The sequence below is a fragment of the Oenanthe melanoleuca genome, chromosome 27 (genome assembly GCF_029582105.1).
Source record: "Oenanthe melanoleuca isolate GR-GAL-2019-014 chromosome 27, OMel1.0, whole genome shotgun sequence".
Taxonomy (NCBI): Eukaryota; Metazoa; Chordata; class Aves; order Passeriformes; family Muscicapidae; genus Oenanthe; species Oenanthe melanoleuca.
In genome coordinates this window covers 6,000,906-6,015,244 of record NC_079360.1, presented here as the reverse complement: position 1 = coordinate 6,015,244, position 14,339 = coordinate 6,000,906, and the positions used below count along the sequence as shown (strand labels likewise).

The 14,339-nt window shown below is 50.7% G+C and overlaps 1 protein-coding gene across 1 annotated transcript in view; it reads left to right on the top strand.

Moving 5' to 3' along the window:
* The first annotated feature begins 1,344 nt into the window (after positions 1 to 1,344).
* MAP3K3 (mitogen-activated protein kinase kinase kinase 3) overlaps positions 1,345 to 14,339 on the top strand; it is a 36,139-nt gene continuing 23,144 nt past the window's right edge. Inside the window, exons 1-5 of the mRNA XM_056511965.1 lie at positions 1,345 to 1,603; positions 8,632 to 8,694; positions 9,184 to 9,305; positions 11,153 to 11,242; positions 13,942 to 13,982. Of these exons, the coding sequence (XP_056367940.1) occupies positions 1,600 to 1,603; positions 8,632 to 8,694; positions 9,184 to 9,305; positions 11,153 to 11,242; positions 13,942 to 13,982 (320 nt within the window). The 5' untranslated portion in view covers positions 1,345 to 1,599. The remainder of the gene's footprint in view (positions 1,604 to 8,631; positions 8,695 to 9,183; positions 9,306 to 11,152; positions 11,243 to 13,941; positions 13,983 to 14,339) is intronic.

Below are 14,339 nucleotides of genomic sequence, written 5' to 3'. Positions count from 1 at the left end.
CATATAAACACGTAGGAACTGCAAGAGAGGCAAAAATAACAAATGGTGAGGTGATGCTGGGGGGGTTTGAAATCAGGGCTGGTGCAGGGGGAATTGATAAGAAATTTCTGCCTCCCAGGGCATGGGATGGGCTCTTCCCTCCCAGAAAAGCCTTTTTATCATGATCCTGGCACAAAGAGGAAGCATTAAAATCAAATTACTGATGAACAAAAGTGGGAGGCTTCAATAATATGAGGGAACTGGAGATTGGATACCTGAAGAGTGAGAAATAGAGATGAGATGAGATGAGATGTAGCAGCAGAGAGTGCAAGGAGAGTGCAATTTATGGACAAGGAGAAATCTGTGGAGGACACCAAGAGTGTTTTATTGGAAATTAGTGAGGAAAAGAAACTGAGATTTAATGGTTGATAAAGTATAGTGATGAGCCATCATGAAGCTGTGAAAAAGCGTGTCCAAAAGTGGTTCCAAGATCAGTAATGATGCTGTGGAATGAGAGGAATTCAGACTGGAGCAGGGTAAAAGCTGCCAGCTTGGTACTGAAATATAAGGGTTATGTTAAGAAGGGAAAGTGGCTGGATTTCTATTAAACATGGAACCTGGCTTCCTTCTAAAATAACAAACCCCTTCTGCTATTCCTTTTGTGGAAAAGACAATGGCAGCACTATCCTGCAGGTGAACGGACACAGTAGCTGGGACAGAGCAGGCTGAGGTTGCTTTAAAAGGTTTGGTTTGTTTTGATTTGATTTGGTTTGATTTGATTTGGACACAGCCCGTGGCAGGGGCTGGAGTGAGATGATCTTTAAGGTCCCTTTAGCCCAAGGCACTGGTGACTCGGAGCGGAGTTCCCGGGTTAGGTTGGATGACCACAGCAGCACGGGCTGTGTGCACGGAGTTACCCAGCAGTTGCATCAGCCCCAGCCTCGCAGGGTTTCTTAATTATAATTCATTAGCTAATTTTAGGGGAACCTTTTTTCGTATTAACGCTGTGGATGGGCTCTCGGAGGTGCTTTACTGCAGACACACCGCGGGAACAAAATTCGGATTTTCCTGTCGGGACCGGGGGCCGGGACCGCAAACCCGCCCGTCACTTTGATTGACAGTACCGGGGGCGTGGTCTGAACTGCCACGCCTCCTGAAGGGGAGGGGGCGTGGCTGCGCGCGCCCCGGGCCCCCGTGATTGACAGCCGGCTCCTCGGGGAGGCGGGGCGGGCGGCGCGGCCGCTCGCGCGCCCATTGGCCGGCAGGGGCAGCGGGTGCGCGCCCCGGCTGCGCCGATTGGCGGGCGGCGGCGGCGCCGCTGTGATTGGCAGGAGGCGGCGGGTGCGCGGCGGCCGCCGAGCGGTTTGTTTTGCGGGCGGCGGCGGCGGGCCCGGCCCGCTCGGAGCGGGGGCAGCGGCTCGCACCGGCAGCGCCCGCGCCGCTCCCGCCCCCGCCCGCCGCTCCCGGAGCGCGGCCGCGGCGAGGAGGCGGCGGCGCGGGGCCTGGGAATGTGGCGGCGGCGGCTCTGAGCCCTCCCCCTCGGCCCGGCCGCCATGGAGCCGCGGCGGTGACAGCGCCGAGCCGCAGCGCCCGCCGCGAGCGGGGCCGCCGCCCGCAGACATGGGTGAGAGCGGCCGAGAAACCGCGGCGGGACGGGACGGGACGGGAGCGGGGCTCGGCCGGGACGGGAGCGGGGCTCGGCCGGGACGGGATGGGAGCGGGAGCGGGGCTCGGCCGGGCCGCTGCTGCGGGCGGGCAAATGATGGATTCGCAGGGATTTGGTTAAAATGGTAAAAACTGGTTTATGGGCAGCGTGCGGTGCCCCGGGCTTTTACCGGACTTGGCCAGACACAGGCGGGGATCAGCGGGTCGGGCTGAACTCAGGGGCTCTTTGAGCATCCAGCAGGATTTGGCTCTTCTTGAGACGGGAACTGTTGTGCTCCGGCTTAATTGGAGAAGTTTTTGGTGTTTAGTGCAGCTTGGGAGTCCATCAAAATAGATTTTCCTTGATGGAGCTCCCCCCGAGTTCTCATTTACCGTTCTTAGCCCAGACTGCAACATGTAAAAACAAGCAAAGGAGTTGGAAGAGCTCTTTTTCGAGAGGCAAACGTTGTTATGAGGAGCTGCCATGACTGAATTCGATGGATTAATTCAAATTAATTTTGATTTGGACTGCATATCCTGTATAAAGAACTGCTTATACAGACGTTCTTGTGCCTCCTAATTCCTTTTTCAGCTTAAAGAGAGGTGCTAGAATTAAACTTTTAATTGCTCTAAACCAAAACTTATTCATATTTGCATAATGGCGAGGAAATTACTACTGTAATAGGTCTGGAGTTTCATGGCTTCGTGGGCTACAACTTTACCAGGTTTAGTTTTCTAAGACTCCTTAATTTAGTCTGCATGCATAATTAGCTTTTATACTTTAAATTCAAAAAGCATTGCAAGTGTTATTCTGCAACTATTTCAGTATCTCTTTACTCTGTTTTGATTTTGTAAGTACAACAAATTCATGCAAATCCATCACTAGATTTCTCTGTTACAAGGAAAGGAGTAGTGTAATCCACTCTGTTTAGAGCAGTAGGGTGGTTCATAAATGTAAAATGGTTCAGAAGTAGGAAGTTGGATTTCCATGAAAGCGTTTTCCAGTGGCAGTTGTACCTGTGTTTGTAAACATGAGTGCAGAATGAAAAAATACATTTGCAGGGACCACTCCACCATAGCATCATGTTTATCACGGCACAGCTGCAAGGAGATTTTCCCTTTGTGATGAGAAAAACCTACATTCATTCAGCAACCATGATCAAATAATCTGAATAATGGATAATGGGCTGTATATCACGCTCTGGTTTTCTTTATCTGGTGCTCTGTAACCCAGCTGGAGGGCACGTGCAGTGGTTGATGTCAGAGTTTGCAGGAGCTGCAGCCCCAGCCGGGCTCACCTGGGACCTTCTGAGCCCTGCACAGCCCCTGAGGGACAGTGTTGGGGTGGATTTCTGTGCAGACTCCTTGGCAGGCTGGGACCAGGGCTCTGTGCCTGTGGCTGTACAGGGGGAGCAGTGCTGTTTGGGGTGGCAGGCTGGGACCAGGGCTCTGTGCCTGTGGCTGTACAGGAGGAGCAGTGCTGGTTTGGGGTGTCAGGCTGGGACCAGGGCTCTGTGCCCCACAGTGCAGGAGGAGCAGTGCTGTTTGGGGTGTCAGGCTGGGATCAGGGCTCTGTGCCTGTGGCTGTACAGGGGGAGCAGTGCTGGTTTGGGGTGTCAGGCTGGGACCAGGGCTCTGTGCCCCACAATGCAGGAGGAGCAGTGCTGGTTTGGGGTGTCAGGCTGGGACCAGGGCTCTGTGCCTGTGGCTGTACAGGGGGAGCAGTGCTGTTTGGGGTGGCAGGCTGGGATCAGGGCTCTGTGCCCCACAATGCAGGAGGAGCAGTGCTGTTTGGGGTGTCAGGCTGGGACCAGGGCTCTGTGCCCCACAGTGCAGGAGGAGCAGTGCTGGTTTGGGGTGTCAGGCTGGGATCAGGGCTCTGTGCCTGTGGCTGTACAGGAGGAGCAGTGCTGTTTGGGGTGTCAGGCTGGGATCAGGGCTCTGTGCCTGTGGCTGTACAGGGGGAGCAGTGCTGTTTGGGGTGTCAGGCTGGGATCAGGGCTCTGTGCCTGTGGCTGTACAGGAGGAGCAGTGCTGTTTGGGGTGTCAGGCTGGGATCAGGGCTCTGTGCCTGTGGCTGTACAGGAGGAGCAGTGCTGTTTGGGGTGTCAGGCTGGGATCAGGGCTCTGTGCCTGTGGCTGTACAGGAGGAGCAGTGCTGTTTGGGGTGTCAGGCTGGGATCAGGGCTCTGTGCCTGTGGCTGTACAGGAGGAGCAGTGCTGGTTTGGGGTGTCAGGCTGGGATCAGGGCTCTGTGCCTGTGGCTGTACAGGAGGAGCAGTGCTGTTTGGGGTGTCAGGCTGGGACCAGGGCTCTGTGCCTGTGGCTGTACAGGGGGAGCAGTGCTGTTTGGGGTGTCAGGCTGGGATCAGGGCTCTGTGCCCCACAGTGCAGGAGGAGCAGTGCTGGTTTGGGGTGTCAGGCTGGGACCAGGGGTCTGTGCCTGTGGCTGTACAGGGGGAGCAGTGCTGGTTTGGGGTGTCAGGCTGGGACCAGGGCTCTGTGCCCCACAATGCAGGAGGAGCAGTGCTGTTTGGGGTGTCAGGCTGGGACCAGGGCTCTGTGCCTGTGGCTGTACAGGGGGAGCAGTGCTGTTTGGGGTGTCAGGCTGGGATCAGGGCTCTGTGCCTGTGGCTGTACAGGGGGAGCAGTGCTGTTTGGGGTGGCAGGCTGGCACCAGGGCTCTGTGCCCCACAGTGCAGGAGGAGCAGTGCTGGTTTGGGGTGTCAGGCTGGGATCAGGGCTCTGTGCCTGTGGCTGTACAGGGGGAGCAGTGCTGGTTTGGGGTGTCAGGCTGGGACCAGGGCTCTGTGCCTCTGGCCCCACAGCCAGCAGTGCTGTTGGGGTGTGCAGCCCTGCTCCTCCAGCCTTCCCTCAGTCCACTGGCTTTTCCTGCCTGTGTCACTTCCTTCCCTTGGCTCACACGCACCAGTGACACAGGGGGAGGGAGCAGGGCTCAGCCTGCAGGGTAGGATCGGCTCAAATCCCAGATCCCAGTCTTTACCTTGTGAATGAGAAGAGGGACCCTGAAATATCCCACAAGGATAAGCCTCCTAGAGCTCTCTGATTTTTCCTCTCCCTCTGCAGATCAGGTCATTTGTGATTTCCTAAAGCCTGCACACAGCAGCATCCTGGTACCACTAAAACTGCCTAGAGCAAAGGACTCAAAATGAAAATCTTTGCAAGACTTTATTGAGACTTTTAACATAAACACAATTTGTCTAAAGTTTCCTCATTGCCCCTGCATCTGCCAGCCACTCGCCCAAACCAGCTTTGCTGTTGTGGTGGTAGGTAATAAATTCAGACTCATTCACTTCTTTCTCTTTTAAAGCAATATGGCATCATGATGTGTCCCACCATGGCACCATATAAAACATGATCCTGGGGGTTCACAGCCTTCCTGGTTTTATCCCTGTGCAGATACTTTCTCTGTTCTAACTTTATGGTTTTTGTTTTTCAAAACTGTTTCCACTTCTGACTTGTTCAGACCTGTGTAACAAACCACGGATTGGTTGAAGCAAATGCTTTGTGGAGAGGAACAACTTTCTCTGTGAGCAGCAGTTCGCTTTTATCAGAGTTATAAAAATCCTTGAGTGTAGTTTTTAAAACATGAAAAGCATTTCCTGGACAACATCTTTCCCGCACAAAGCAGAACTCTGTTTCCCAGACCTACTGGAGACCAGGCAAAACAGGGTCTCTCAGTGCTCCAGAAACTGCTTGGTTTTCATTTGTAGCAGCTTCTGCATTGTGTGATTAATGTAATGCTGCTCCACGAGCTTCTCTAAGTCGGTCTAGGGAAATCCTCTGTTTGGATGGAAATAAAGAACTATTCATGCTTCTCAGCATTAAATCTGTCACAGTGCTCTCCTCACCAGATACAATTTTTCCCTACACGAGCTCAGATCAATATTTGAGTTTATTTTACACTTTTAAGAGATAATACTCTGTCATGTCCTGCCTCAACACAGAGCTGAATTACAGGAGGTATGGTTTAGTAGTAGGGGGCCTAGTAAGATTCAAACTCACCTGAAGTTGTTCCATTCCCTTTGTTAGATCATTAACTGTTCCAGTTCTGTGAAGATAAAGAATATTTCAGTGCTAGCACAACTGCAGTGAGATGCAGACCTTGCAGAGACTCACAGAACATCCTGAGCTGGAAGGACCCACAGGGCCCGTGGAGTCCAGCTCCTGGTCCTGCTCAACCCCAAAAATCCCTCCCTGTGCCTCGGAGTGTTGTGCTCTAGTGCTTGCAGATGCTGCCCTTCGAGTTTGTGCTGTCAGTGCCCAGGTTGCCTCGGCTGAAGGAGAAATTCTGAGCAGTGGTCTGTGGTGAGGGACTCGTGGCTGCTGTGTGCTGTGCCCTGCTCAAACACCTGCAGCCCTGGAGCCCTGGAGCCCTGCTTGTGTTTGGAGGAGAGTTCTCACTCCTCACTTACCCCTTGATGGACTTGATTTCTTTCAGGAGCCCTCAGGTATAAACTGCTTTGGCAGCTCCTTTGCTGCTTGCCCAAAGGAGCTCTGCCAAGACAAGCTCTTCTTCATCCTCCTGCTATCTGGCCAAACCCAAACTGCTCTCTAGTGGAAAACTTCTCTCCCAGCTCTTCCCTGAGTGCTTTGTGTGCTGGGAGCCTCGGGGATGTTCCAGGCCATGGGTTTGTAGTGCTTTGTTGTGCACGGTTTCAGCCCTTGTCTGCCAGGTGACTCCAAGGCTATTCTTAATATTCTTAATCCAAATGAAAGAATACCAGTTAATTGGAGACACTCCAGGAAAGGTAGAAGTTAAATGTTCAACTGGAAAGTTAGAAACTTTAAAAAAAAAAGAAAAGAAAAAGTTGTGCCATTGCCTGCCTAGAACTTCAGCTTCATTCAGAGCTGTTTCTTCACATTTTTATCCACAAAGGGTTACTTAGTGCTGAGATAGATCCCAGCAATTATTTCCTTTGGCTGATGTACTTCTCAAAAAGCAGCCTCTTGCTTTGGTTGTGTTACTTACACCCCTTGCTTCTTTTACATGCAGTTGGAATGTCAAGGAGTGCTCTCCCTTCTCCACTGCCACAATGTGGTTATTGTCTCATTTGGCTTGTCTTGGACAACAGAGATTTAGTGGGTTTTGATTTGGATTTTTTAATATTTTCTGCTCTGCATTCTTTTTAAGATTTTTTCTGTTATTAACGCCTTCTGCAGATGCATTGGCAGATTTCTTGTGATTCCCTTTCATGATCTGGTCCAGGCTTGATCGTTCTGGTTTTTGGTACAACCTTCTGGAGTCCAGAGCAGATGTGTTTCAGATGTTGGGTTCTCTCAGGACCAAGTTAGGACTCACCTGCAGGAGAGATGGAGAGAGACTTTGCAAGGGCCTGCATGGCAGGACACAGGGAATGGCTCCCCACTGCCAGAGTAGGATGGATGGGGTGTGGGAAGGAATTCCTCCTTGGGAGGGTGGGCAGGGCTGGCACAGGAGCCCAGAGCAGCTGTGGCAGTGCCCAGGGCCAGGATGGACACTGGGGCTGGTGCACTGGGACAGAGGGAGGGGTCCCTGCCATGGCAGGGGTGGGATGGGGGGGATTTGAGCTCCCTCCAACCCAAACCATTCTGGGATCCTGTGAAAGCTAAAACAGACCTGGGCAGAAACTATTGGTTTTAGCAAAAATAATCCTAGTGTGACTTCTGTTCTGACTGGGGCTTCTTCAGATGTTTCCTCTTACAAAGAGGTGTATTTTTCCTGTTCTGCTTTTCCAGCAGGATTTGCTCCCTGTGTGCTTTACAAGTGTGTCCCACATCTGTCATCCTTAAGCATTGCGAAAATCTCGTTTGTTATTCAGACATTGATTAATTATGAAGCCAGTCTTCTGCATAAAACATAAGCTGACTGCTTTGGAGAGACTCATGAACAAATGCACGACATGAAATTGCAGAAACAAATAGTCCCACGGAGTCCCTTCTACAGAGGAGTATAGATGGGAGTCAGTGCATCCCTGGGTGTTCAGCTGCTGTTCCCAGGACTCTTCCAAATGCAAGTGATTACCCACCAAAGCAGTGCCATGAACCAGGGACGAGTGTGGCCATGGTGGATTCTTAAAACTGAGTTTCAGTTATTTACAAATCAGCTTCAAAAATGCTCTTTTCAATTCAATCTCCTCCAAGTGACACAGTGAGGGAAGAAAGGAGGAGCTGTGCAAATCATATCTGTACATTCCCCTTGTCCTGTCCTGCCACACCACATCTGAGTAGGGCTGGGACCACCTCAGCTGCTTCACATCACTTCCAAAAGTCCCAGTTATCCAAAAAAAAGCTTTACATTCAAAACTAGGTTCAGATCCTCCCAAACTCTTGTAGAAAGGGCAGATTCTCCTGGGCACGTCCAGAGCTGATCAAATAATTGCTCCCAATTCCATGCCTAGGTAATGCCTTAGTGTGAGGAAGGATTTGGCTGGGTGTGTTTCTGCCAAGGAAACAAGGCTGTGTCCCCAGAAGCTTTGAGTGTGGAGATGTGAGACAGCCAGTGCTGTCTGTGGCAGGTGCTGCTTTGGTAGCTGTGGCACAGTGCAGCCCAGTTTGGACAAAACTTCACTTGGCAGCTTCCTTTACCTTTGGCAATGTCAAGGATTTGGGGTCATCACTTGCCCAAGTAAAGGATTCATTTCTATGGCTTTTAGACCTTCATCTGCCATCCCTCAGTCCAGCTGCTGTGCATTTCTCTCCTTTGACATTTCTCTTTTTTCTGTAAACACAAAGTTCTGCTAAACATCACTTCTCAAAACTAACAGGCAGTGGGAGAGAATACATTAAATTGGTTACATCAGGAATCTTCAGAAAGTAATTCTTAGTCTGTGGAACATATAAGAAAAACATCAATGTGTGTTTTTATATTGCTGCAAGACAAGAAGCCTTGAATTGAAGCTGCTGCTTTGTACTTTGCCAGCAGAGAGTCTTCTTAGTGCTGGACAGCTTGAACCTGTTCAGCAGATCTTGGAATCTCATAAAATGCTTTGAATTTTATTCCATCAGCTTGTTCTGAGGGGAGAGAGGAACGTGCTGGGGCAATCAGTGCAAGCAGATTTGTGTTCACAGGTACTCCAAGATGGATCTTCTTCCAGGTTTTCATTTCTCTTTCTACTGGCTGTGGTTTGTTTCAGAAGAATTCAGAATTAATAGGGTATAAAATGGGAAAGAACAAACTTTTACCAGGTTTTCCTTGGCAGAAGCAAGTCAGTTTGCCCTTCCTAAATGACCTGTGAGGGTCTGGCAGGTGTGTCTGGGTTTTACTGCTGTTGTGGGGCCTTTTGAGCAGAATTAGGGGCTGGGGATATTCATTCTCATCTATTCTCTGGCCAGACCCTTCTATGACATTGGACAAGTGACTTAACATTTATCTCTCAGTTTATTATGTCATGGTATTTAGCTAAGTTTGGGCTTTTTTAGGACTAGATTAAATCACAGTGTATTTGCAAAGATGCCAGAAAGGATTGCTGTTCTGTGAGCCAGCAGAAAAGCAGTGCAGAAATGTCGTGGTTGGTGCCCACCCAGACAACTTACTCCTGAAATTCTTGTGCCTCCCAGATGAACAAGAGGCCTTGAAGTCCATCATGAAGGACCTGGTGGCCCTGCAGATGGGCAGGCGGCACCGGCTGCCGGGCTACGAGTCGGTGAAGGGCAGAGAGCCTGCTCACTGCAGCAAGCAGGTGAGGGGCACTGGGGAGAGGGGAACTGGGGAGAGGGGAGCACCTGGGGAGAGGGGCACTGGGGAGAGGGGCACTGGGGAGAGGGGAGCACCTGGGGAGAGGGGAACACCTGGGGAGAGGGGCACTGGGGAGAGGGGCACACCTGGGGAGAGGGGAGCACCTGGGGAGAGGGGAACACCTGGGGAGAGGGGAGCACCTGGGGAGAGGGGCACTGGGGAGAGGGGAACACCTGGGGAGAGGGGCACTGGGGAGAGGGGCACTGGGGAGAGGGGAGCACCTGGGGAGAGGGGCACTGGGGAGAAGGGGCACTGGGGAGAGGGGAACACCTGGGGAGAGGGGAACACCTGGGGAGAGGGGCACTGGGGAGAGGGGCACTGGGGAGAGGGGCACTGGGGAGAGGGGAGCACCTGGGGAGAGGGGCACTGGGGAGAGGGGCACTGGGGAGAGGGGAACACCTGGGGAGAGGGGCGCACCTGGGGAGAGGGGAGCACCTGGGGAGAGGGGAGCACCTGGGGAGAGGAGCACCTGGGGAGAGGGGAACACCTGGGGAGAGGGGCACACCTGGGGAGAGGGGAGCACCTGGGGAGAGGGGAGCACCTGGGGAGAGGGGCACTGGGGAGAGGGGAACACCTGGGGAGAGGGGCACACCTGGGGAGAGGGGAGCACCTGGGGAGAGGGGAGCACCTGGGGAGAGGGGCACTGGGGAGAGGGGAGCACCTGGGGAGAGGGGAGCACCTGGGGAGAGGGGAGCACCTGGGGAGAGGGGCACTGGGGAGAGGGGAGCACCTGGGGAGAGGGGAACACCTGGGGAGAGGGGAGCATCTGGGGAGAGGGGCACTGGGGAGAGGGGCACTGGGGAGAGGGGAGCACCTGGGGAGAGGGGCACTGGGGAGAGGGGCACCTGGGGAGAGGGGAACACCTGGGGAGAGGGGAGCACCTGGGGAGAGGGGAACTGGGGAGAGGGGAACACCTGGGGAGAGGGGCACACCTGGGGAGAGGGGCACTGGGGAGAGGGGCACTGGGGAGAGGGGCACCTGGGGAGAGGGGCACCTGGGGAGAGGGGCACCTGGGGAGAGGGGCACCTGGGGAGAGGGGAGCACCTGGGGAGAGGGGCACTGGGGAGAGGGGCACTGGGGAGAGGGGAGCACCTGGGGAGAGGGGCACACCTGGGCTGAGGGGCACACCTGGGGAGAGGGGCACACCTGGGGAGAGGGACACACCTGGGCTGAGGGTCACACCTGGGCTGAGGGTCACACCTGGGGAGAGGGACACACCTGGGGAGAGGGGAACACCTGGGCTGAGGAGCACACCTGGGGAAAGATGCACACCTGGGGTGAGGGGCACACCTGGGCTGAGGGGCACACCTGGGGAGAGGGGCACACCTGGGCTGAGGGGCACACCTGGGCTGAGGGACACACCTGAACTGTGCATGGCCAGGGGCAGAGCAGGTGCACTGGATTCTGCTGCCTTGGCTCTGTCCTGTGCTCCCACAGCCAGAGCATCACATGGAGTCAGCTCCTTGATCCTGCTCTGGCTCTGGCAATATGGTGGCTTTTCTATTTTTTGTATTATTATATAAGATTAACGAATATTTTATAATATAAACTGTACATATTGTGTATTGTATACTCTATATATATAGTTTAATAAAATATTTAATATTTATTAAATTATATATGTATGTATACATGCATATAATGTGTTTGATATTTTGCACAATCTTAGTGTACTGCATTCTGCCCATGTGATTTTTTTAATAGGGTTTGGTCTGCCCAGCTAAAAAATTTAGCAAGTGGCTTTCTGGTTTCACAGTCATATTTTTAACGTGATTTTATTCTTTTTTAAAGAAAAAACACAATGCCAGCAGTCCCCCCCTCTTGGGCAGCCCTGCAATAATGAACCAGTGTGCCTCTGCAGTGGAAGAAAAGAAAATCCCGGTGAGAAAACTGGCTTCACTTCCATATTAGCAATTATAAATTGGGAATGTGTCTTCAAGTTCTGTGCAGTGACTCCATGGAATTCCTTCAAGCAGGTGGGAGATGAGGAAAGCTTCTCTTCCCTGTCTCTGTCCTGCTCAGCAGAGTGTGCACATTTACTCTAGGGTCAGGACTAGGGGCAAAGGCCTTAAGCTGAGGGAGGGATGTTGGTCAGTTGGATTTGGGCAGGAATTGCTCCCTGGCAGGATGGGCAGCCCTGGCACAGCTGTGGCTGCCCCTGATCCCTGCAGGGCCCAGGGCCAGGCTGGACACTGGGCTGGGACACCCTGGGCCAGGGAGGGGTCCCTGCCAGGGCAGGGGTGGGATGGGGGCTCTGAGGTCCCTCCAACCCCAAGCAGTCAGTGACTCCCCAGGTAATGAGTGGAGAAGTCAATGCTCTGGAGCCTTGGTAGGTTCATTCCACATTTCTCCAGACTTTTTAATGCAGAAAACAGTGGTATTGGTGTTCTGGTAAGGAGGAAGGACAGAATGATGCAGCTTTGTCTGGAGATGCTGAATGTCATTTAAATGAAGTGCTTCAAAGCAAAAGCAACAATTCTAGTCAAAAATTATTTGTCCATTACTGTCATTCAAAATTAAATCAAGTTACTGGCAGCAAGACTGACATGAGCAGGAGAAGTTTCCTGTGTCAGTAAAATAACTCTCTTCAGTTGCATTCCTGTTACAGGTTTAAGCTTTTTGGAGCAGGCTTTGAAGTTCATGTCTGTCTTCCTTATGCTTTGCCTGCTCATAATCTACTTGTTCAGCTGGATCTGGGATTTCCTTGAATGTGTTGGACAATCCATAGATGGAGTAGTACAAAATACTTTCCAAATCACTTTGAAACAGAAATTCAGAGATTAAATCAAAATCTGTAATTGTGATTTATGATACCATGTTGCAGAACTGGAACACTGAAGTGCTGAACTTGGATTTGCCTTTTTAATCATCTCTGAGGCCAGTTTCTGTGAATTGCTTTAGGAAGTGATAGGGTCACTGCTTTCAAGGGAAACTGAAAGCACTGGATGCTTTAGCAATGCTCTAGGTTTTCTAGGAGCACCAAGATCACCCTGAACACCTTTTCCTAGACCTTTGATGGGTAGATGTGAGTGGGCAGTGTCAGGTCCTTTTGGAAGAATCAAGCAGTAAATGCCAAGTTCCAACCTCTTTTTTCTTCCCTCCAAATGATAGATTTCAAAGCAAGCAGTGGAGTTGAGTAAGGGGTTGGAGTTTGCCTGGGTACCAGCAAGTTAAAGAGAGGTTTCCAGAGAGCCCTGGGGGTCCTTTAGTGTTTAATTTCAGCTTGGGAGAGCTGTGTCACCTGGCTGCTCCAGGGCCTGAATCACACCTTGAAGTCAGGAGTTTAATCTGAAAAATGGTGTGAATTCCATTTCATCCAAACTGTCCTGTTTAGTTCCTTTAAGCCAGGCTTCTTACAGTAGTATAGTGTTAAAACCAGAGCCTTCCTTTGCTGAAAACCCTGGTACAAAGCAATCATTCCTTCCTGCAGAATGTCTGAGAGCCATTTGAGATCAGGAGTTGGCTGATGAACACCTTTTATAGGATGTTGTTCCTCTACCCTTTGCTGCATTGTTCCTCTACTGCTCAGTTCAGACGGGTTCTCTAGAATTTGTTTCATTTGGAGTAGCCCTAGACTGAGTTCTTTCTCTTCCCACCTGCACAGAGCACCCTGGGAGCTGTGTGTGAGCACGTGCAGCTGGCCCTGGAGGGCATTTCCCTGCTGCAGGAATTCCCTCTGCTCCCAGGCACCCCAGGCTGCTTCTCAGCTGCATTCTTGACCACTGGGCCTGCCAGAAACTTCCTCCAGCTAAAGAGCATTTCCTGGCCACGTTTTTTTGAAGTTCCTAGATGTATGATTGCCTATTGTCTGAGGCTTTCACAGATGGCTTAATCTGTTCCAATCACATAAATTGTGCAGCAGAAATGATGGAGTCTTATCAGAGCAGATTTTTCCCTTTTATTTTTATCTTTCTGCCCTAAATTGGGATTTGACCTTCGATGTCCAGAGTTGAAAGTTCAGCTTGTTGACTCCTCCATGGCAACCCAGCATCTTCTGAGTTTGCAGTGACTGCACAGGTTGTGCTGTTTTTGTGTTTTTAAGTGCCCAGGTGGTGCTGATGACCCCTTTGCTGAAACCCCAGAACTTTAAAGGGTTACAAACAGCCTGTTTGTTACTCTTGAGTTTCAGGGGCTGCATTTTTGCAGAACCAGAGATTGAGTCCATGTCTTAAGAATAAAGAATAAAAAGTAGGAATAAAAATTTAAAAATAGGAGTAGAAATAAAAAATATAGCACATTCCCTCTCTTTTGTTTGCCATGCATGCTTAAAGAAAATTAACTTCAGATGAATTAGCAGTTAGGACTGAATTTCAGATTTTTCCCATGCAGTGTTAAAGATAGATTAATTTTTTTAAAGTTTATTTCAATGTCCTCTCTTTAAGTGTCATTTTACAAAAATTACAGCTTAGTTTTTTACCCCTCTCCTTCTCCTTCAGCAGTTTCTCCATTCCTCATGTGCTGTGTTCATGTATCAGCCATGGAGAAAGTTAAAATACTCAAATCCTGATGTGGTGCATTTGTGTGCTGCTGTGTGTGCCAGAGTTTGATTGTGAGCTCACCTTTTGTTCTTTCTCCTGCAGAATGATGTCAGGATCAAGTTTGAACATAATGGGGAGAGAAGGTAAGTTGGCCTTCACTGCTTTGATTCTTTGCTTAGGAGAGTAATTTAGTCATCAGTAATTTAGCTTAAATATTTTGTTGGCTTTGCTTTCCTTTTTCCTGAATGGAAATCACACAGTGAAGGCAATAGCAAACAGGTCCCACACAGCTTGGTTATTTTTAGAGATCAGTGTGTCATGAAACACTGATTTATTTCCATAATATTTATCTGTAAGTGAATTGCAGCATTTTTAAAAGCTGTCCAGCCTGAAATAAGTTCAGCCTGGAAGTCTTATTTCAGATATGTTCCCATTTTGTTTCATGTAACTGAAACCAAATGAAGCTGATCAAATCAGTGTCATTCTTTTCTAGTTTCTCA